At 30.1% G+C, this 24,035-nt stretch overlaps 2 protein-coding genes and 1 long non-coding RNA gene across 5 annotated transcripts in view; 1 reads left to right on the forward strand and 2 right to left on the reverse strand.

Moving 5' to 3' along the window:
• LOC107438049 (uncharacterized) overlaps positions 1-24,035 on the forward strand; it is a 58,004-nt gene that overhangs the window by 15,579 nt on the left and 18,390 nt on the right. Inside the window, exon 1 of one of the 3 annotated variants that reach the window (XR_015429361.1) lies at positions 7,288-7,427. The exons of the other annotated variants lie outside the window; for them this stretch is intronic. This is a non-coding gene — a long non-coding RNA (uncharacterized LOC107438049). Of the gene's footprint in view, positions 1-7,287; positions 7,428-24,035 lie in introns of those variants that run through there. 3 annotated transcript variants of the gene reach the window in all.
• LOC107447883 (testican-3-like) overlaps positions 1-24,035 on the reverse strand; it is a 45,861-nt gene that overhangs the window by 12,684 nt on the left and 9,142 nt on the right. The window lies entirely within an intron of this gene.
• Positions 168-5,327, reverse strand: LOC147804261 (uncharacterized). The gene is made up of 4 exons (XM_087151477.1): positions 5,052-5,327; positions 1,786-3,467; positions 1,490-1,569; positions 168-1,399 (listed from the first exon to the last, which is right to left on the reverse strand). The coding sequence occupies exons 1-4, from the start codon at positions 5,325-5,327 to the stop codon at positions 168-170; spliced, it is 3,270 nt and encodes a 1,089-aa protein (XP_087007603.1).

Raw genomic sequence — 24,035 nt, forward strand, 5'->3', positions numbered from 1 at the left:
CTTGGCGCATTACAATTTCGCCAATGAGGGCGTGGACATCCCGGCCCCCATTGAAATATTCTGACATTTGAATGTTTCAATAATCATAAAAATAACAACAATCAAAATACAAATTTAAGCAATATTAATACAATTATTTTTTCACATTTTGAATTCAACATATAAATTTAAGTATTGTTAACAATTGGTAATACCGCAATATTTGAAATGCTTCTTTTGAAAATTCCATGAGGTGTGCGTACGAAAACCACACGGACATTATCATCCTTACCGGTGATAATTTCGGAAATTCGTCCTATAACCCATTTACATATAGGTAAATTGCTTTCTTTTACCAGAACCATCATACCTGGTTTTACATTTTGTTTTTGAAACAACCATTTTGATCTTTGTTGTAAATGACTGAGATAAGAGTTACACCAATTTTTCCATATTGTTTGAACAATTTTTTGAGTTTTCTGCCATCGGTTAAGCAAATTTTCTTTAAAATCAATCAAATTTTGCTCAGGAAGTGCATTAATTGCTCTTCCAATTAAAAAATGTCCAGGAGTTAAAATTTCATAATTTTCTGGATCAGATGACATAGGAGAGAGAGGACGAGAATTAAGTATACCTTCTATTTGAATAGTTATAGTAAGAAATTCTTCCATTGTTAATTTCGTAGAACCAATGGTTCTTTTAAGGTGATACTTGAATTGTCCGACTCCTCTCTCCCATAATCCACCAAAATTTGGTGAACGAGGGGGTAGAAATTTCCATCGTACTTGCTCCGATGAAAGGAAACCAGATAAATTATCTTTTTTAGCATTTAAAGACTTTAAGAATTTGCTTATCTCAGCCGAAGCGCCAACAAAATTGGACGCATTGTCACAAGATATAGTACAACTTTTACCTCGGCGGGCAAAAAACCGTTTAAGTGTAGCTATTAAAGCACTAGTTGTTAAATCAGACAATAATTCAAAATGTACAGCTTTAGTGACCATGCATATGAAAATAGCTACATATACTTTGTTATATAACCCCTTTCTCTGGTTACGATATTTAATCCAAAATGGACCACACAGGTCAAGTCCTGCGTTCGAAAAGGGTGGGCTAGGAACCACCCTCTCAGGAGGGAGATCACCCATTATTTGAGAAGAGACTGTTGGCCTTATTTTAAAACACTGCACACAATCATGCACAACTTGACGAGCTAATTTTCTGCCACTAATTGGCCAAAAAATTTGTCTTACCGTATTTAATAGTCCTTGAGGACCAACATGCAAATCTCTCAAATGAAAGTAAGAAAAAATAATCTTAGAAAGTTTATGACCAGGTGGTAATATTATTTGATGAACAGAATTATAATTCAAATTAGAATTGGTCAACCGACCACCAACTCTGAGCAAACCATCCTGATCTAAAAATGGATTCAAAAATTTCAATTTACTATTTACAGGAACAGGCTTACCTTTTTTTAAGGCTGAGATGTCTGCAACAAAGTACTCACCTTGCACCTGTTTTATAATAACATTTCTGGCTTTATCTAATTCTTCTACTTTGAGAGGACCCCTAAATTTATTAACATTTCTACAATTTGAAAGAAACCTAAAAATAAAGGCTAAAATTCTTATTAGTTTCAGAAAATTATTTGTAACACTTAGGCATTTATCAATAAAAGAGTCATTTTTTATAGTCATTAGTGAAGTCGCTATAGGTTTCAGCTCGGTAGAAAAGAGTTCATCACTGAAATGAGTTTCAACTTGAAAATTGTCTTTATTTAGAAAATCGGGACCTGTCCACCACAGTTTATTGGATCCAAGGGTTGTAGCGTCTGAGCCTCTGGAAATGATATCTGCTGGGTTCATTTCTGAAGGTACGTGTCCCCAATCACAATTAGACGTAAGTTGTTGGATTTGTGAGACTCTATTACTCACAAATGTTTTTAAAAGGTGAGGCGAAGTATTGATCCATGCTAACGCAATAGTTGAATCGGACCAGAGTTTGATATGATCAAATTTAAGTTTCATAGCCTCTACAACCTTTTTCACAAGTTTTGAAAGGAGTAGACACGCAGACAGTTCCAATCTAGGAATAGTCATAGTCTTGATTGGTGCTACACGTGACTTGCTGCAAAGAAGCTGGCTGAAAGATTCATCAGGATCTGCAATTGTCTGTAAGTAAATTACCGCTCCAAATGCTTTTTCTGAGGCATCTGCAAAACCATGCAGAATAAGTGTGGAAAATGTCTCCTTCAAAACGCAACGAGGTACTTGAATAGTTTCTATACTATGAAGTGTTTTAATGAACAAAGTCCACTCTTGGGCAATAGGGGATGGTAACCTTTCGTTCCAGTCTAGCTTGTGCAACCAAAGCCGTTGCATAAAAATCTTCGCTTTGCTGATGACTGGACCAAGTAGACCAAGAGGATCATACAAACGGGCAATTTGAGATAAAACATCTTTCTTAGTAACATCTGATTTTTCCGTAACTGCAACTTTGTAGAGAAATGTATCCCTTTTATTATTCCATCGCATCCCTAAAGTCTTCACTGTTGCATTACTGTCACGATCAAACGAAAAGTCTCCCAATTCTGTGTCTTGTGAATCAAAGCTAGTACACCATTTGTGTAATTTCATTCCTCCCCTTCTAAGTAGTTCTGTTAAATCTTGCTGAAGCTTAATACATTCATTTAAATTAGAAGTACCGGTAAGGCAATCATCCATGTAAAATTCTTCCATAACAACTTTCGATGCCAAAGGAAAATCCTTCTCTTCATCCTTTGCTAATTGTTGAAGAGTCTTCTGTGCCAAGTAAGGAGCACATGCTGTGCCATACGTAACGGTTTTAAGTCTGTAGGATTCAGTAGGCTCACTTTCGTGATTTTTCCAGAGTATTTTTAGAAATTTGGTTTGTGAAGGCAGTATTTCGATTTGTCTAAACATTTTCTCAATATCTGCGGTGAAGGCATAGATGTGTTTTCTAAATCGAAGCATAATAGAGAACAGTTCATCTTGTATCACTCCACCCTTGCATAACAAATCATTCAAGGAACAGCCATTTGTAGTTTTGGCGCTTGCATCAAACACTACTCTAAGTTTAGTAGTTTTGCTATCTGGTTTTAAGACACCATGATGAGGAAGGAAATATCCATAACTGTCATCAAAATCAGAATTGTCTGCTATCTTTTCCATATGGTTCAAAAGTTCATATTCCTTTAAAAACGAAACATACAATTCTTTCATTGCAGGATTACTTGACAAACGTTTCCATAACTGATTAAGTCTTTTTTCAGCAATTTGTTTTGAATCTCCCAACGGTATGTTGTTTTCACTAATATCCTTCTTAAATGGCATCTGAACTACATATTTCCCATTAGTTTTTCGATAAAACGAGTTTTCAAAAAGTTCGTTGCAATAATTTAATTCTGAACTGACGGGAGTTTTTGTTTCGTTAACATCTTCATTTTCCCAAAAGGAAGTTAACGCCTTATCAAGATTTTCGGTTTCAACAAGTAAAAAACACGAATCGTTAATTTTCTCTAAATTAGAATTTAAGTTGTTCGCAACTCCCGATACAACATGACCAAAAAACGTTTCAATTAATATTAATTGGGAATCTTTAATTTTAATTTTATTCGTACCCAATAGTTCGAAGAATAATTCTGCTCCTAAAAGAGCATCAATTCGTTTTGGTTTATTCCAATTATTATCGGCAAGTTTGATTTTTTCAGATAAACTTAAATTCGATATGTTTACAAATGTGGGTGGAAGAACCGCAATTTTTGGAACTATTAACAAGTCTAAATAATAACATTTATTATTTTCTTCATTTGTTAACTCGGTACGCACAAATGATTTAGCTGTAATGCACGAGTCATTAACACCAGAAATCGGAACATATGTTTTTTGTTTCTTTAAACCCAATAAATTAGCAGCTCTACTGCTTATTAAATTTGAACTTGAACAGCTATCTAAAGTGGCTATTAATGGTCTAAATATTCCCTGCCCATCTTTAATATAAACAACCGCCGTGTTTAAAATCACGCAATTAGCATTTTCGTTTTTATTCGTAAACAAAGTGTTCGAAGGAGTGAAAGGAGGGGAGAGGGGTGACAAGATGTCTGTCTCCCTTTTCTCTTCTACTGCTGTATCAAATGTAAATGACTCATTTCTCATATTTTCATGAAGTAAAGAATGATGATCTTTGCTTTTACAAAAGCAAGTGTATTTAGACATGCAAGGATTAGGAAAGTGCTTATTTAAGCATGAAAAACACAAATTATGAGTTTTTACTATTTCAATTCGCTGATTTACACTCATTCGTTTGAATTTATCGCATTTATAAAGTTTATGACTTTCCCTACAACCTAATAAGCATGGGTTATTCAATTTCGATTTAATTAAATACATTTTCTCTGTATTTGGCCTTGAACTAAAATGGGGCTTCTTTCTTTCCTCTTTAATATTAAGACCTTGCATAATTCTAGAACGTTCTTCCAAAAAACTTAGAAAATTGTCTAGTTTGGGTATTTCGTTTTTCGACAATTTCATTTCAAAACTTTTTCTAACTTCTGGATCGAGTTTTTGGAATAAAATGTGCATAATCAATGTATCTGATAGTTCATTTGATTTAAATTCAAGCAAGTTTAACGCTCGTAAATTACATTTAGTGTTATCGATTAATTGCATGAGCTGATTAGGAGAGTCAGGGACTCTTGAAAAATTTAATAATTTATTAACATGGCAATCGATAACTGCTCGTTTGTTCTCGTATCTATCTTCAAGTGAAGACCATAAAGATTCAAATGTATCTTGGGCTGACTCAAGACGTTTTGCTTCGCCTTTGAGGCAGCTTTTAAGATAGCACAATCGTTGCGTGTCGCTCAACTCTTTATTATTTCCAATAATAGAATTAAATTGAATTTTAAAATTTTGAAATTCTTCATATTTTCCGTAAAAGAAAGGTAATGGTAAATCAGGAATTTTATATATGTTGGTACATAAAGCATTTGATTCCGTTTCATTAGGTTTATTAAAATCAATTTTAGAGAGTAAAATGTTGATTTTTACCTCTATCTCTTCGATTTCATCTTCTATATCTTGAGCAACATCTAGATTGTCTTTTAGATCAATTTCTTCCGGAAGTAGCGTATATCCTTTAATCAGTTCTGATATCGATGCTTGCAGTTCCATACCTACTTTCAATTTCTTTTTGAGAATGATGGCAGCGGCGTTTGCATCCTGCAGCGTTGAATGTTCTTCCAAAAATTTTTGGATTTTGTTTATTTTTGTTTTAATTGCCCCACGTTGGCGATTAAGACTTGTTATTGAGTTAATTGTGCTCATATTGAGCTGGTTCCGCTCCAGGTCGCTAGGACCAAAGATGTCGGAGCTAATAGAGTCAAATGGACTGTAACGTTTGGTAATTTTTTATTGAATGAGAAAAGAACGCTAGAAAGCTACGCTTGGCGCATTACAATTTCGCCAATGAGGGCGTGGACAGCGATCGCGAATAGATTTCTGAATATTCACAAAACCTAGCTATGTACATTTTTCATCATTTTGTGTACCAATGATTTGCACTTTTATGCGTTATTTAAGAAATATCTCAAACAAATAGGAACTGTTAATTAATATTTCTGGCTGAACGATTTTTTGAAAGTAAGTAAAAAATAATTAAAAGTAAGGAAAAACAATGATAAAATTAAAAATTATTTACAAAATCTCCTTATATACAACATTTTTTTATCAATTTCTTTTCCATATTATTCGTTTTCATTTAAACGTCTTGACTCTTCAGCGTTTCTTCGCCGCGTATTCCACCTACGCGTATTGATAGCACTACGATTACTTTCCAGGTAATTTTGTGCTGCTAAATTTTGTTCAGGTCTATGTCGCTTGTCGCTGGTGATATCGTATAAGATATTCACGGTGATCCATTTTTTATAAAAGATATAAGTATTTTAAAGTAAACTCTGTTCAATATATTTCACACATTCAATACAAAATAAAAATCGCATCAAGATTTAGCTGTTAAATTTAGTTATAACATTTCTGCAGACGGCATTATTAAAAATTATTACTTTTTCACACACATGCATTCTCAATTTTGATTGGCTGTTTTGTGCGTTACTAACCAGAAGTCTTCTGTGATTGGCTATGTGTTATCATTCCACTCTATTCTTATATACAAAGATATATATATATTTTCTTTTTTAATTACGTACTTTTTCTTCCTTGAGTAATAATGAAATTAAATATGGTCTATTGTACGTAAATTTTTATTATTTTTTAAAGAAGTTTTTCTTATCAAATTTGTAAAATCGGGGATATTTAATTATCCATGACAAGACATTTCCCTAACATCCCTCTAAATCATGAGTACTGTATTATAAATAGTCATTTAATTTTCTATGATTTGTATTCTTATGATATTTATATTATGTATTCTGAGATATTTGATCTTCGGAAAGAAAATTATCTGACGCAAATGATTTACACTAATAAATGAAATTTTTTTGTAATATTAGTGAAAAAAAGCACTCTCATTAATATTTCATTTCCGTAGTTTATTCGTTCAATTTTAATTAATTTTCAGCACAACATTTCATTCATTACATAGTTTTTTTTTTAAGAAATATATTTTTTAATTCATTCCTTGTATTTTTTTCAAAGTTATCAAAAATTCTTTTAGCTAATCTTCGATTCGCTTTATTTACATGCAATTAAAATATTTGTTTAAATAATATTTTGAGAGTAAAAAGTTGTTATGTGATAGAATGATTTGACATTAAGAACAAAACCAAGACTTCTAAAACGGAAAATTCCAGAACATTTTAAGTTTACTTTGCCTTTGGTATGGATCAAAATGCTTCCAACGGATAGAACTGCAGGTAGTTTGAATCGAAAGGAAATAAAAAATACACATAACTCACGAATTTGAACATTTCGGGAATTATTTAATGAATGAAAATCGCATTTAAAAAGTTTCAATATGTTCGCAATGAGACGTAAACTAACAACCGATCTAGTACATCAGTTCGCTATTATTTGATCACTATTCGAAAGCTTTATCATCCACACTCATGTTAAATTTTTTTTAAAAAGCACACGTGCATTAAAAAACAAAACAATACTCTACTTTCCCTGATTAAAATGTAAAGGAAAAAGCAAAGGAAGTGAAGTTCCGTTTTCAAAGGAAGTGATTTACATAGCCATTTATCAGAAATTTTATAATTAAAAGCAGCAATTATGGGAGGAAAAAGTTATAGCCTGTCACGTGAATTTGCTGTGACAATCCTTCTGTAAAAAATTGTGAATTTCTTCATAATAGCAAGAACTAGTGGTCTGTTCAGACTTTTTATTAAAAACCTGCTCATTTTCTGAATCTGAAATTGCCATAGAATCGGGTTCTTACTGCCAAGTTCTGTTTTTGTGAAAATAAAGGTATTACTTTTTTCTTTAAAAAAATATCTTTTTAAAAAATTATACTTTTAAAATAACAAATTATCGATGTCATTGAGACTTTTTTCAAAAAAAAATTCTTGTAGGAGCTATTTTTAATAGTAAATTAATTATAAAGGGTCTGTTTTTAAGATAAAATGATTTGTGAAGGATCCCTTTTTGCGGAAAATTTTTGATGAAGGTTCCACGTTTGTCCGGTTGAAACTAGTTCAAAATCCTATGTGAGGCTTAAAATATTCCATCAAGATTTAAAACTTCGTCACATTTAAAATTGTTCTTCTTTGTAATCAACATAATTAATAATTAAATATTCAATTTTTTTTATTAATATTCTGTTACAACTTTTAAAACAGTCTTGAGTTGAAAATGTTCGGTTATGTATGTTGACTGGAAATTGCAATTAAAGATTTATTTTCTGTATTTTTGCTTTTAAAAGCTTTTAATTCTCAACTGCTTTTATTCACCTGTTACTATTCGAATGATTCATAGTTAAACGTTCTAGGTACCTTAAGCCAAATAAAATTATTATTTTATTACAAATTTATTGAAGTTACGAAACATGGCTGTCTGAAAGCTTTTAGATTTCGTAATGTTGTTGTTGTTGTTGACGTATGTCTATTTAGGCAGAGGGGGTGCGATTGTTCTTGCTTTCCAGTGGCGCCATCTATGGCCAAGAATTCGACTTCTACCGCACCATACGTCGCGCCAGTTTATAAGGCGGACCCATTCATGCATCCATTCATTCATAGTAATTTCAGGTCATGGTAATTTTGACCTGAATCAGAGAACACTCAATCTCCAATCCAGTACACCCAGAGTTATTGATTTGTTAGGGGAACATGGAGGACTTTTGCGACTCGACAGATTTATCGTGCATCAGTCACTTTACTAAGGAGGGAGTTTTCGGCCGGCGGGGTTCGAACCCACGAACCAGCTCCCTACCGACCAGTCTATCACGGCCCAGATATTTCGTAATAAGTATCTGATAAAACAACTGCTTATTTACTGTAAATAAATTAACTTCATTCTTCATGTATAAATTACCTTCGTTTAAATATGTTTAAATTATACTTCATATATAAAGAAACAGTAGTTCGAAATTAGAATTCTTGGACAACTTTTGGAAGTTACAGTGAGGAAGTTTCTTATTTAAGCTACATTATTTTGAATTTAAAATAAATTCATTTTCTGAAAGTATTTCTTAGTTAAGTCACTTTTGAAAGCAAATGTTTATAATTTTTTTAACTCATAGATTTGTTAACATTACAGTTCTTTATGCTTTGAAATTTTAGAATAGACATTCCACTTTCTATTAATTTAAAAATTTAGTGTAAAGAAGTTTTGGACTTTAATTTTGATAAAATTGAGATTTCTTATGGAAAGATGCTTATTTTAATCCAACAGAACTTTAATTTAAATTGTGTAATCTTTAAAATTCCGCCAATCTCAGCGAAGGAATAAACAAAGTGATAGTTTTTAAGTACTTTCCGAATGAAAGAAGTTTTTAAGTGAGAACAAAGATAGCAACAAAGAAGTTTCTTTTAGAAAACCAAGCATTTGATAGCAACATTAATAGAATATGTTTTAGAGCCTTAATAGAAGTCAAGAATGCAAACGTAAGGACGCGAACTATTTAAAATGTAAGAAAATAAATGTTAAGGATTACAGATCTTGCAAATGAGTGGTTTGAGGGAATGTGCTTCAGGGAAATTATTTCTACAAACATTCTGTTTTTTTTTTCCTTTAATATATACAGTCCCTGGCAAAAAATATTCGACGCAATATAAGCTTCTATGTTAGGTCTTAATTAATGGGTGATACTTATACAGCAATATTGTTTTTACGCAACTGAAACCGATATACACTTGTTAATGTTCGAGCATCAATGGGTTAACATTGTAATGAAATACGTTAGAAATAAATACAAATAGGAAGTATGTAAAAAATCTCCTAAATAAAAACCCATTACATGTATGTCTAAATATAAAAGTAGTGCATAAAAAATCGCGCAAAACATGGTAATTGTTAAAACACTACAGTGCTTCTAATAATTAGGTCTAATTATTATAATATACTAATACAATTTCTGATGTAATAAATATACCATATTTATATAATATATCGTCTAATTTATCCAATCGAATTTATATTATACATTGTCTAATTTAATCAATTGATACAGGAACGAGTCAACAAGTGCAAACCGGTTTCAGTCTCGTAAAAACAATAAAGCAATATAGTTTCACCTAATAATTAAGACTTTAAATATAATCTTATAATGCGTCTAATAATTTGGCCAAGGGCAATATATATATATATATATATATATATATATATATATATATATATATATATATATATATATATATATATATATATATATATATGTAACATAAAAAGCTTTTATTAATCTTTTTATGTTAGTTTCTTTGCTATGAAACAACTCCTACTTTATTCCTAATTAATTATTCTATTCCAAATTCTTTCTCACACTTTTAAAAGCCACATCCTGTTCTTAAATCTATTTTTGGCTCAACTATGCATTTAATTAAGAGTAGGACATATCTCCCTATGCTCTGTGTGGGAACCGCTAGATTTCTTTCATAAACCAATAGTAATCCTTATCACTTCCCTTTTCCCCTCAAATATAACAAAATAGAGGGAAATTCATTTGCTACTTTCCCTAAGATAAAAACTTAAGCACACAGTTTTTGAGTGCGATTTTGAGCTCCGCCTTTGCTAGAAAATGTCTTAAATATACTATGTGAAGTTAATAAAATATTTTTTGCCTTCCAACTGCTATCTGCGTGGCCTAACATCACTCACCATGACTGCTACCCTTTCAAGCCTAGCAGGATAAATTTTGCAGTTGGTTTGGCACTTTTTTTTTTCACTGGCTCCATTAAAAAAATGCTTTTTTCAAATAAGTAAAAAATATATAAATATAAAAGGAAAGAAGAAAATAATGGAATGAAGTTTTAGGAGATGCCGGCGTTGCTCGTGAAACAGATATCCTGACTAAAAGAATGAGAATTTCGGGACATTCCTTCATAATGGGTCCAGACGTTGCCTCTACACCGTTGTACCGGAATCGCCGTTAAAGAATTGATGTCTTCGCTGTTTTGGTTTCGTTTTCGCCTACCGTGTGTTACCATCAACAATTAGCTTCTTGCGGATTTACAGGAAGTGCTTGCTGTGTTGCCCTACTTGCTTGCTGCTTGTCGGTCTCATTGAGGATTGATAAAGGTTCATCATATGATCGAATTGATTTCGTTTTCTGGCGATTTTCTCGAGTGTTCTGTGTTTCCTTGAACGGAAGATGACCAAAAATGTGATCTCAAGTGGTAGCTATGATTCCGCTCGCGTGTGCGCGTGATTCATCAAATATTAGAAGTGATTTATTGGTGATTAATTACAGATGTGATTGGTATTTACTCTCAAAAGTTTAAGTTTTTAAACGTGAATACTTTTGAATCATTTACGCTCATATATTGAAATAGGAACATATAATTTTATGTTTATTGTTCCAAATATTTATTCCGGTAATATTATATTTATCTATTAATATTTATATTTTGATAATAGTTCCATTTATTGATGCTATTATTCAATGGTTTATAATATTATTTGTTTAAATTAAATAATGATATTAAAATTTAGTGCTATCACATATTTTTTTTCCACTTATGATTCAGTATGATTATAGTTTTAATTATTATTTAAGGAATCACTTTTTATATTGCATTATATATCACAGTGTATATTATATTGATTGTAGAAGTGAAATTTAAATTTTTATTTTATTATGGTGTTTAAAAAAGCAAAATATGTGCTATTCATAAATTTAATTTTTTTTTCTTTTAAATGTTATATTTAGTTAATGAAATTTATTTTGGTTATTTGAATGCCCTTACGGAGTGGCAAAAACTACAATTTTAACATGGATGAAAACGCTAAAAGCAATACAGATAATTCTGAAAAAGAATTGAGTGATAATTTACAAAAATTAAGTATGGATCAAAGTGTACAGGATAAACCAGACATACTAGTCTTTGAGCCTGACATTGGTGTTCAATTCACATCCTGGCTCAAACATTTCGAAAAACAAACTCTAGATGCTAAATGTAATGACGAATGGAAAGTTAGAAATTTTCAAAAATTCATTAAAGGTTCAGCTTTGAAATTGTATATTAATAACTGTCTTAATTGTAATTCATATCAAGAAATAGTTGAAATTTTTAGAGAGCATTATTTTTCACCTCCCTTTGGCTTTAATGATTTTCAAAATTTAAAATTTTCTGGCCAAGCTAAAGACCTAAATTCATATTTTACCGAAAAGGTAGAGTTGGGTCGAAAAATAAATTTAAGTAATGATCATATAATTGGGGGTCTATCTATTGGTTTGCCCCACCAAATCAAAACACTTTTGGTTTTAAAAGAACCTAAAACCCCAATTGAATGGCTCACTATTGTTTCGAAATTAATTCATGATGTACCTACGGTCTTACCCCAAACTGAAACTAAACAAAAATTACCAGAATCCAAATTTAATGGGTATAGACCACAATATCAAGGCTGGGCACCAAGGCGGCCATTCTTTAACAACTCAGGTAATCCAAATTATAATCCTCGACAAAATCAAAATTTTTCTCGGCCTAGTCAAAGTTATAACCAACAATCCCAATTTAGACCTAGAATTCAAAATGAAAAGTTTCAAAGAAATAAACAACAAACTAGTCATTTCGCCCAGGCTTCCCAGGAGTTGCCTCCTAAGCCATGTAAATACTGTGATAAGCTTGGTATAACCAATGCTTATCATTGGGGCCAAAATTGTATAAACAAACCTAATTCTTTTATGACTGAGAATCAAACCCAGCCTAAACAAGAAAGTGACCAACCACAAAATTGACAATTAATAGTATCCGGATACATACAAAATAAAGATGAAAACTATAAAAGTGACAAATACCCGAATATGACAAATAAAACTATCTTGTTAAATATTGATACAGGTAGTACTTTAAAAAATGTCCAAACTAAAATTTTTTAAAAAAAAATTATGTCCAAAAAGAAAGAAAGAAAGATATAAATAATTAAAAAAAAAAAAAAGAAATTAAAGGTAATTTGCAAATTAACCAAACTTGCACTTCAGATTAAAAATAAGGAAAATAGCTAGATCAGTCAAAAATTAAAAACTGATTTACCTTAATACCATATTAAATTTGAAAGTTGTTTTGGATTTCAATTAGCGATTGTGTTAAACAGGTTGTAATGCAAAATCTGAGAAGACTGATCACCTTTTCTGATTATAAAAGCAATTTGTCTTTACATATTTCCTGAAATCCGGGTTAATAATTGCAATAAAAATACCATTAAAGAAAAAGTATAAATAAAAAGAAAGTAGATAGAAAAGAAAAAAATTTCAAATCTAAGAAAAACAAAAAGAAAGGAAGAAAATAAAAATTTGGGCATAAAAAAAAAAGAAAAAAAGAATAGTAAAAAGAAAAATGTTAACAAAGTGAGTTTAAAGAAAAATAAAACAACGTTAGAAATAAATACAAATAGGAAGTATGTAAAAAATCTCCTAAATAAAAACCCATTACATGTATGTCTAAATATAAAAGTAGTGCATAAAAAATCGCGCAAAACATGGTAATTGTTAAAACACTACAGTGCTTCTAATAATTAGGTCTAATTATTATAATATACTAATACAATTTCTGATGTAATAAATATACCATATTTATATAATATATCGTCTAATTTATCCAATCGAATTTATATTATACATTGTCTAATTTAATCAATTGATACAGGAACGAGTCAACAAGTGCAAACCGGTTTCAGTCTCGTAAAAACAATAAAGCAATATAGTTTCACCTAATAATTAAGACTTTAAATATAATCTTATAATGCGTCTAATAATTTGGCCAAGGGCAATATATATATATATATATATATATATATATATATATATATATATATATATATATATATATATGTAACATAAAAAGCTTTTATTAATCTTTTTATGTTAGTTTCTTTGCTATGAAACAACTCCTACTTTATTCCTAATTAATTATTCTATTCCAAATTCTTTCTCACACTTTTAAAAGCCACATCCTGTTCTTAAATCTATTTTTGGCTCAACTATGCATTTAATTAAGAGTAGGACATATCTCCCTATGCTCTGTGTGGGAACCGCTAGATTTCTTTCATAAACCAATAGTAATCCTTATCACTTCCCTTTTCCCCTCAAATATAACAAAATAGAGGGAAATTCATTTGCTACTTTCCCTAAGATAAAAACTTAAGCACACAGTTTTTGAGTGCGATTTTGAGCTCCGCCTTTGCTAGAAAATGTCTTAAATATACTATGTGAAGTTAATAAAATATTTTTTGCCTTCCAACTGCTATCTGCGTGGCCTAACATCACTCACCATGACTGCTACCCTTTCAAGCCTAGCAGGATAAATTTTGCAGTTGGTTTGGCACTTTTTTTTTTCACTGGCTCCATTAAAAAAATGCTTTTTTCAAATAAGTAAAAAATATATAAATATAAAAGGAAAGAAGAAAATAATGGAATGAAGTTTTAGGAGATGCCGGCGTTGCTCGTGAAACAGATATCCTGACTAAAAGAATGAGAATTTCGGGACATTCCTTCATAATGGGTCCAGACGTTGCCTCTACACCGTTGTACCGGAATCGCCGTTAAAGAATTGATGTCTTCGCTGTTTTGGTTTCGTTTTCGCCTACCGTGTGTTACCATCAACAATTAGCTTCTTGCGGATTTACAGGAAGTGCTTGCTGTGTTGCCCTACTTGCTTGCTGCTTGTCGGTCTCATTGAGGATTGATAAAGGTTCATCATATGATCGAATTGATTTCGTTTTCTGGCGATTTTCTCGAGTGTTCTGTGTTTCCTTGAACGGAAGATGACCAAAAATGTGATCTCAAGTGGTAGCTATGATTCCGCTCGCGTGTGCGCGTGATTCATCAAATATTAGAAGTGATTTATTGGTGATTAATTACAGATGTGATTGGTATTTACTCTCAAAAGTTTAAGTTTTTAAACGTGAATACTTTTGAATCATTTACGCTCATATATTGAAATAGGAACATATAATTTTATGTTTATTGTTCCAAATATTTATTCCGGTAATATTATATTTATCTATTAATATTTATATTTTGATAATAGTTCCATTTATTGATGCTATTATTCAATGGTTTATAATATTATTTGTTTAAATTAAATAATGATATTAAAATTTAGTGCTATCACATATTTTTTTTCCACTTATGATTCAGTATGATTATAGTTTTAATTATTATTTAAGGAATCACTTTTTATATTGCATTATATATCACAGTGTATATTATATTGATTGTAGAAGTGAAATTTAAATTTTTATTTTATTATGGTGTTTAAAAAAGCAAAATATGTGCTATTCATAAATTTAATTTTTTTTTCTTTTAAATGTTATATTTAGTTAATGAAATTTATTTTGGTTATTTGAATGCCCTTACGGAGTGGCAAAAACTACAATTTTAACATGGATGAAAACGCTAAAAGCAATACAGATAATTCTGAAAAAGAATTGAGTGATAATTTACAAAAATTAAGTATGGATCAAAGTGTACAGGATAAACCAGACATACTAGTCTTTGAGCCTGACATTGGTGTTCAATTCACATCCTGGCTCAAACATTTCGAAAAACAAACTCTAGATGCTAAATGTAATGACGAATGGAAAGTTAGAAATTTTCAAAAATTCATTAAAGGTTCAGCTTTGAAATTGTATATTAATAACTGTCTTAATTGTAATTCATATCAAGAAATAGTTGAAATTTTTAGAGAGCATTATTTTTCACCTCCCTTTGGCTTTAATGATTTTCAAAATTTAAAATTTTCTGGCCAAGCTAAAGACCTAAATTCATATTTTACCGAAAAGGTAGAGTTGGGTCGAAAAATAAATTTAAGTAATGATCATATAATTGGGGGTCTATCTATTGGTTTGCCCCACCAAATCAAAACACTTTTGGTTTTAAAAGAACCTAAAACCCCAATTGAATGGCTCACTATTGTTTCGAAATTAATTCATGATGTACCTACGGTCTTACCCCAAACTGAAACTAAACAAAAATTACCAGAATCCAAATTTAATGGGTATAGACCACAATATCAAGGCTGGGCACCAAGGCGGCCATTCTTTAACAACTCAGGTAATCCAAATTATAATCCTCGACAAAATCAAAATTTTTCTCGGCCTAGTCAAAGTTATAACCAACAATCCCAATTTAGACCTAGAATTCAAAATGAAAAGTTTCAAAGAAATAAACAACAAACTAGTCATTTCGCCCAGGCTTCCCAGGAGTTGCCTCCTAAGCCATGTAAATACTGTGATAAGCTTGGTATAACCAATGCTTATCATTGGGGCCAAAATTGTATAAACAAACCTAATTCTTTTATGACTGAGAATCAAACCCAGCCTAAACAAGAAAGTGACCAACCACAAAATTGACAATTAATAGTATCCGGATACATACAAAATAAAGATGAAAACTATAAAAGTGACAAATACCCGAATATGACAAATAAAACTATCTTGTTAAATATTGATACAGGTAGTACTTTAAAAAATGTCCAAACTAAAATTTTTTAAAAAAAAATTATGTCCAAAAAGAAAGAAAGAAAGATATAAATAATTAAAAAAAAAAAAAAGAAATTAAAGGTAATTTGCAAATTAACCAAACTTGCACTTCAGATTAAAAATAAGGAAAATAGCTAGATCAGTCAAAAATTAAAAACTGATTTACCTTAATACCATATTAAATTTGAAAGTTGTTTTGGATTTCAATTAGCGATTGTGTTAAACAGGTTGTAATGCAAAATCTGAGAAGACTGATCACCTTTTCTGATTATAAAAGCAATTTGTCTTTACATATTTCCTGAAATCCGGGTTAATAATTGCAATAAAAATACCATTAAAGAAAAAGTATAAATAAAAAGAAAGTAGATAGAAAAGAAAAAAATTTCAAATCTAAGAAAAACAAAAAGAAAGGAAGAAAATAAAAATTTGGGCATAAAAAAAAAAGAAAAAAAGAATAGTAAAAAGAAAAATGTTAACAAAGTGAGTTTAAAGAAAAATAAAACAACGTTAGAAATAAATACAAATAGGAAGTATGTAAAAAATCTCCTAAATAAAAACCCATTACATGTATGTCTAAATATAAAAGTAGTGCATAAAAAATCGCGCAAAACATGGTAATTGTTAAAACACTACAGTGCTTCTAATAATTAGGTCTAATTATTATAATATACTAATACAATTTCTGATGTAATAAATATACCATATTTATATAATATATCGTCTAATTTATCCAATCGAATTTATATTATACATTGTCTAATTTAATCAATTGATACAGGAACGAGTCAACAAGTGCAAACCGGTTTCAGTCTCGTAAAAACAATAAAGCAATATAGTTTCACCTAATAATTAAGACTTTAAATATAATCTTATAATGCGTCTAATAATTTGGCCAAGGGCAATATATATATATATATATATATATATATATATATATATATATATATATATATATATATATGTAACATAAAAAGCTTTTATTAATCTTTTTATGTTAGTTTCTTTGCTATGAAACAACTCCTACTTTATTCCTAATTAATTATTCTATTCCAAATTCTTTCTCACACTTTTAAAAGCCACATCCTGTTCTTAAATCTATTTTTGGCTCAACTATGCATTTAATTAAGAGTAGGACATATCTCCCTATGCTCTGTGTGGGAACCGCTAGATTTCTTTCATAAACCAATAGTAATCCTTATCACTTCCCTTTTCCCCTCAAATATAACAAAATAGAGGGAAATTCATTTGCTACTTTCCCTAAGATAAAAACTTAAGCACACAGTTTTTGAGTGCGATTTTGAGCTCCGCCTTTGCTAGAAAATGTCTTAAATATACTATGTGAAGTTAATAAAATATTTTTTGCCTTCCAACTGCTATCTGCGTGGCCTAACATCACTCACCATGACTGCTACCCTTTCAAGCCTAGCAGGATAAATTTTGCAGTTGGTTTGGCACTTTTTTTTTTCACTGGCTCCATTAAAAAAATGCTTTTTTCAAATAAGTAAAAAATATATAAATATAAAAGGAAAGAAGAAAATAATGGAATGAAGTTTTAGGAGATGCCGGCGTTGCTCGTGAAACAGATATCCTGACTAAAAGAATGAGAATTTCGGGACATTCCTTCATAATGGGTCCAGACGTTGCCTCTACACCGTTGTACCGGAATCGCCGTTAAAGAATTGATGTCTTCGCTGTTTTGGTTTCGTTTTCGCCTACCGTGTGTTACCATCAACAATTAGCTTCTTGCGGATTTACAGGAAGTGCTTGCTGTGTTGCCCTACTTGCTTGCTGCTTGTCGGTCTCATTGAGGATTGATAAAGGTTCATCATATGATCGAATTGATTTCGTTTTCTGGCGATTTTCTCGAGTGTTCTGTGTTTCCTTGAACGGAAGATGACCAAAAATGTGATCTCAAGTGGTAGCTATGATTCCGCTCGCGTGTGCGCGTGATTCATCAAATATTAGAAGTGATTTATTGGTGATTAATTACAGATGTGATTGGTATTTACTCTCAAAAGTTTAAGTTTTTAAACGTGAATACTTTTGAATCATTTACGCTCATATATTGAAATAGGAACATATAATTTTATGTTTATTGTTCCAAATATTTATTCCGGTAATATTATATTTATCTATTAATATTTATATTTTGATAATAGTTCCATTTATTGATGCTATTATTCAATGGTTTATAATATTATTTGTTTAAATTAAATAATGATATTAAAATTTAGTGCTATCACATATTTTTTTTCCACTTATGATTCAGTATGATTATAGTTTTAATTATTATTTAAGGAATCACTTTTTATATTGCATTATATATCACAGTGTATATTATATTGATTGTAGAAGTGAAATTTAAATTTTTATTTTATTATGGTGTTTAAAAAAGCAAAATATGTGCTATTCATAAATTTAATTTTTTTTTCTTTTAAATGTTATATTTAGTTAATGAAATTTATTTTGGTTATTTGAATGCCCTTACGGAGTGGCAAAAACTACAATTTTAACATGGATGAAAACGCTAAAAGCAATACAGATAATTCTGAAAAAGAATTGAGTGATAATTTACAAAAATTAAGTATGGATCAAAGTGTACAGGATAAACCAGACATACTAGTCTTTGAGCCTGACATTGGTGTTCAATTCACATCCTGGCTCAAACATTTCGAAAAACAAACTCTAGATGCTAAATGTAATGACGAATGGAAAGTTAGAAATTTTCAAAAATTCATTAAAGGTTCAGCTTTGAAATTGTATATTAATAACTGTCTTAATTGTAATTCATATCAAGAAATAGTTGAAATTTTTAGAGAGCATTATTTTTCACCTCCCTTTGGCTTTAATGATTTTCAAAATTTAAAATTTTCTGGCCAAGCTAAAGACCTAAATTCATATTTTACCGAAAAGGTAGAGTTGGGTCGAAAAATAAATTTAAGTAATGATCATATAATTGGGGGTCTATCTATTGGTTTGCCCCACCAAATCAAAACACTTTTGGTTTTAAAAGAACCTAAAACCCCAATTGAATGGCTCACTATTGTTTCGAAATTAATTCATGATGTACCTACGGTCTTACCCCAAACTGAAACTAAACAAAAATTACCAGAATCCAAATTTAATGGGTATAGACCACAATATCAAGGCTGGGCACCAAGGCGGCCATTCTTTAACAACTCAGGTAATCCAAATTATAATCCTCGACAAAATCAAAATTTTTCTCGGCCTAGTCAAAGTTATAACCAACAATCCCAATTTAGACCTAGAATTCAAAATGAAAAGTTTCAAAGAAATAAACAACAAACTAGTCATTTCGCCCAGGCTTCCCAGGAGTTGCCTCCTAAGCCATGTAAATACTGTGATAAGCTTGGTATAACCAATGCTTATCATTGGGGCCAAAATTGTATAAACAAACCTAATTCTTTTATGACTGAGAATCAAACCCAGCCTAAACAAGAAAGTGACCAACCACAAAATTGACAATTAATAGTATCCGGATACATACAAAATAAAGATGAAAACTATAAAAGTGACAAATACCCGAATATGACAAATAAAACTATCTTGTTAAATATTGATACAGGTAGTACTTTAAAAAATGTCCAAACTAAAATTTTTTAAAAAAAAATTATGTCCAAAAAGAAAGAAAGAAAGATATAAATAATTAAAAAAAAAAAAAAGAAATTAAAGGTAATTTGCAAATTAACCAAACTTGCACTTCAGATTAAAAATAAGGAAAATAGCTAGATCAGTCAAAAATTAAAAACTGATTTACCTTAATACCATATTAAATTTGAAAGTTGTTTTGGATTTCAATTAGCGATTGTGTTAAACAGGTTGTAATGCAAAATCTGAGAAGACTGATCACCTTTTCTGATTATAAAAGCAATTTGTCTTTACATATTTCCTGAAATCCGGGTTAATAATTGCAATAAAAATACCATTAAAGAAAAAGTATAAATAAAAAGAAAGTAGATAGAAAAGAAAAAAATTTCAAATCTAAGAAAAACAAAAAGAAAGGAAGAAAATAAAAATTTGGGCATAAAAAAAAAGAAAAAAAGAATAGTAAAAAGAAAAATGTTAACAAAGTGAGTTTAAAGAAAAATAAAACAACGTTAGAAATAAATACAAATAGGAAGTATGTAAAAAATCTCCTAAATAAAAACCCATTACATGTATGTCTAAATATAAAAGTAGTGCATAAAAAATCGCGCAAAACATGGTAATTGTTAAAACACTACAGTGCTTCTAATAATTAGGTCTAATTATTATAATATACTAATACAATTTCTGATGTAATAAATATACCATATTTATATAATATATCGTCTAATTTATCCAATCGAATTTATATTATACATTGTCTAATTTAATCAATTGATACAGGAACGAGTCAACAAGTGCAAACCGGTTTCAGTCTCGTAAAAACAATAAAGCAATATAGTTTCACCTAATAATTAAGACTTTAAATATAATCTTATAATGCGTCTAATAATTTGGCCAAGGGCAATATATATATATATATATATATATATATATATATATATATATATATATGTAACATAAAAAGCTTTTATTAATCTTTTTATGTTAGTTTCTTTGCTATGAAACAACTCCTACTTTATTCCTAATTAATTATTCTATTCCAAATTCTTTCTCACACTTTTAAAAGCCACATCCTGTTCTTAAATCTATTTTTGGCTCAACTATGCATTTAATTAAGAGTAGGACATATCTCCCTATGCTCTGTGTGGGAACCGCTAGATTTCTTTCATAAACCAATAGTAATCCTTATCACTTCCCTTTTCCCCTCAAATATAACAAAATAGAGGGAAATTCATTTGCTACTTTCCCTAAGATAAAAACTTAAGCACACAGTTTTTGAGTGCGATTTTGAGCTCCGCCTTTGCTAGAAAATGTCTTAAATATACTATGTGAAGTTAATAAAATATTTTTTGCCTTCCAACTGCTATCTGCGTGGCCTAACATCACTCACCATGACTGCTACCCTTTCAAGCCTAGCAGGATAAATTTTGCAGTTGGTTTGGCACTTTTTTTTTTCACTGGCTCCATTAAAAAAATGCTTTTTTCAAATAAGTAAAAAATATATAAATATAAAAGGAAAGAAGAAAATAATGGAATGAAGTTTTAGGAGATGCCGGCGTTGCTCGTGAAACAGATATCCTGACTAAAAGAATGAGAATTTCGGGACATTCCTTCATAATGGGTCCAGACGTTGCCTCTACACCGTTGTACCGGAATCGCCGTTAAAGAATTGATGTCTTCGCTGTTTTGGTTTCGTTTTCGCCTACCGTGTGTTACCATCAACAATTAGCTTCTTGCGGATTTACAGGAAGTGCTTGCTGTGTTGCCCTACTTGCTTGCTGCTTGTCGGTCTCATTGAGGATTGATAAAGGTTCATCATATGATCGAATTGATTTCGTTTTCTGGCGATTTTCTCGAGTGTTCTGTGTTTCCTTGAACGGAAGATGACCAAAAATGTGATCTCAAGTGGTAGCTATGATTCCGCTCGCGTGTGCGCGTGATTCATCAAATATTAGAAGTGATTTATTGGTGATTAATTACAGATGTGATTGGTATTTACTCTCAAAAGTTTAAGTTTTTAAACGTGAATACTTTTGAATCATTTACGCTCATATATTGAAATAGGAACATATAATTTTATGTTTATTGTTCCAAATATTTATTCCGGTAATATTATATTTATCTATTAATATTTATATTTTGATAATAGTTCCATTTATTGATGCTATTATTCAATGGTTTATAATATTATTTGTTTAAATTAAATAATGATATTAAAATTTAGTGCTATCACATATTTTTTTTCCACTTATGATTCAGTCTGATTATAGTTTTAATTATTATTTAAGGAATCACTTTTTATATTGCATTATATATCACAGTGTATATTATATTGATTGTAGAAGTGAAATTTAAATTTTTATTTTATTATGGTGTTTAAAAAAGCAAAATATGTGCTATTCATAAATTTAATTTTTTTTTCTTTTAAATGTTATATTTAGTTAATGAAATTTATTTTGGTTATTTGAATGCCCTTACGGAGTGGCAAAAACTACAATTTTAACATGGATGAAAACGCTAAAAGCAATACAGATAATTCTGAAAAAGAATTGAGTGATAATTTACAAAAATTAAGTATGGATCAAAGTGTACAGGATAAACCAGACATACTAGTCTTTGAGCCTGACATTGGTGTTCAATTCACATCCTGGCTCAAACATTTCGAAAAACAAACTCTAGATGCTAAATGTAATGACGAATGGAAAGTTAGAAATTTTCAAAAATTCATTAAAGGTTCAGCTTTGAAATTGTATATTAATAACTGTCTTAATTGTAATTCATATCAAGAAATAGTTGAAATTTTTAGAGAGCATTATTTTTCACCTCCCTTTGGCTTTAATGATTTTCAAAATTTAAAATTTTCTGGCCAAGCTAAAGACCTAAATTCATATTTTACCGAAAAGGTAGAGTTGGGTCGAAAAATAAATTTAAGTAATGATCATATAATTGGGGGTCTATCTATTGGTTTGCCCCACCAAATCAAAACACTTTTGGTTTTAAAAGAACCTAAAACCCCAATTGAATGGCTCACTATTGTTTCGAAATTAATTCATGATGTACCTACGGTCTTACCCCAAACTGAAACTAAACAAAAATTACCAGAATCCAAATTTAATGGGTATAGACCACAATATCAAGGCTGGGCACCAAGGCGGCCATTCTTTAACAACTCAGGTAATCCAAATTATAATCCTCGACAAAATCAAAATTTTTCTCGGCCTAGTCAAAGTTATAACCAACAATCCCAATTTAGACCTAGAATTCAAAATGAAAAGTTTCAAAGAAATAAACAACAAACTAGTCATTTCGCCCAGGCTTCCCAGGAGTTGCCTCCTAAGCCATGTAAATACTGTGATAAGCTTGGTATAACCAATGCTTATCATTGGGGCCAAAATTGTATAAACAAACCTAATTCTTTTATGACTGAGAATCAAACCCAGCCTAAACAAGAAAGTGACCAACCACAAAATTGACAATTAATAGTATCCGGATACATACAAAATAAAGATGAAAACTATAAAAGTGACAAATACCCGAATATGACAAATAAAACTATCTTGTTAAATATTGATACAGGTAGTACTTTAAAAAATGTCCAAACTAAAATTTTTTAAAAAAAAATTATGTCCAAAAAGAAAGAAAGAAAGATATAAATAATTAAAAAAAAAAAAAGAAATTAAAGGTAATTTGCAAATTAACCAAACTTGCACTTCAGATTAAAAATAAGGAAAATAGCTAGATCAGTCAAAAATTAAAAACTGATTTACCTTAATACCATATTAAATTTGAAAGTTGTTTTGGATTTCAATTAGCGATTGTGTTAAACAGGTTGTAATGCAAAATCTGAGAAGACTGATCACCTTTTCTGATTATAAAAGCAATTTGTCTTTACATATTTCCTGAAATCCGGGTTAATAATTGCAATAAAAATACCATTAAAGAAAAAGTATAAATAAAAAGAAAGTAGATAGAAAAGAAAAAAATTTCAAATCTAAGAAAAACAAAAAGAAAGGAAGAAAATAAAAATTTGGGCATAAAAAAAAAGAAAAAAAGAATAGTAAAAAGAAAAATGTTAACAAAGTGAGTTTAAAGAAAAATAAAACAAAAGATGGACTAAATATAAAGATTTAAATAGCAAAACTGAAAAAATCTTGAATTTTCAAGTGTTCTTGAGACTGATTGTGATAATGTGGGGCTGCATTGTCAAAATCATGTTGACGGAATTATGCAAATTCAAGATGATGAAAGAAATTTCCAGCTTCAGGAATTTTAAGAAATTTTTCAGATATTTTTGCTAAAAATAAATAGTATATAGAGACAATAAAAGTT

This window comes from Parasteatoda tepidariorum, chromosome 9 (assembly GCF_982258835.1).
Source record: "Parasteatoda tepidariorum strain Cologne lab strain chromosome 9, Ptep-v5.0, whole genome shotgun sequence".
Taxonomy (NCBI): domain Eukaryota; kingdom Metazoa; phylum Arthropoda; class Arachnida; order Araneae; family Theridiidae; genus Parasteatoda; species Parasteatoda tepidariorum.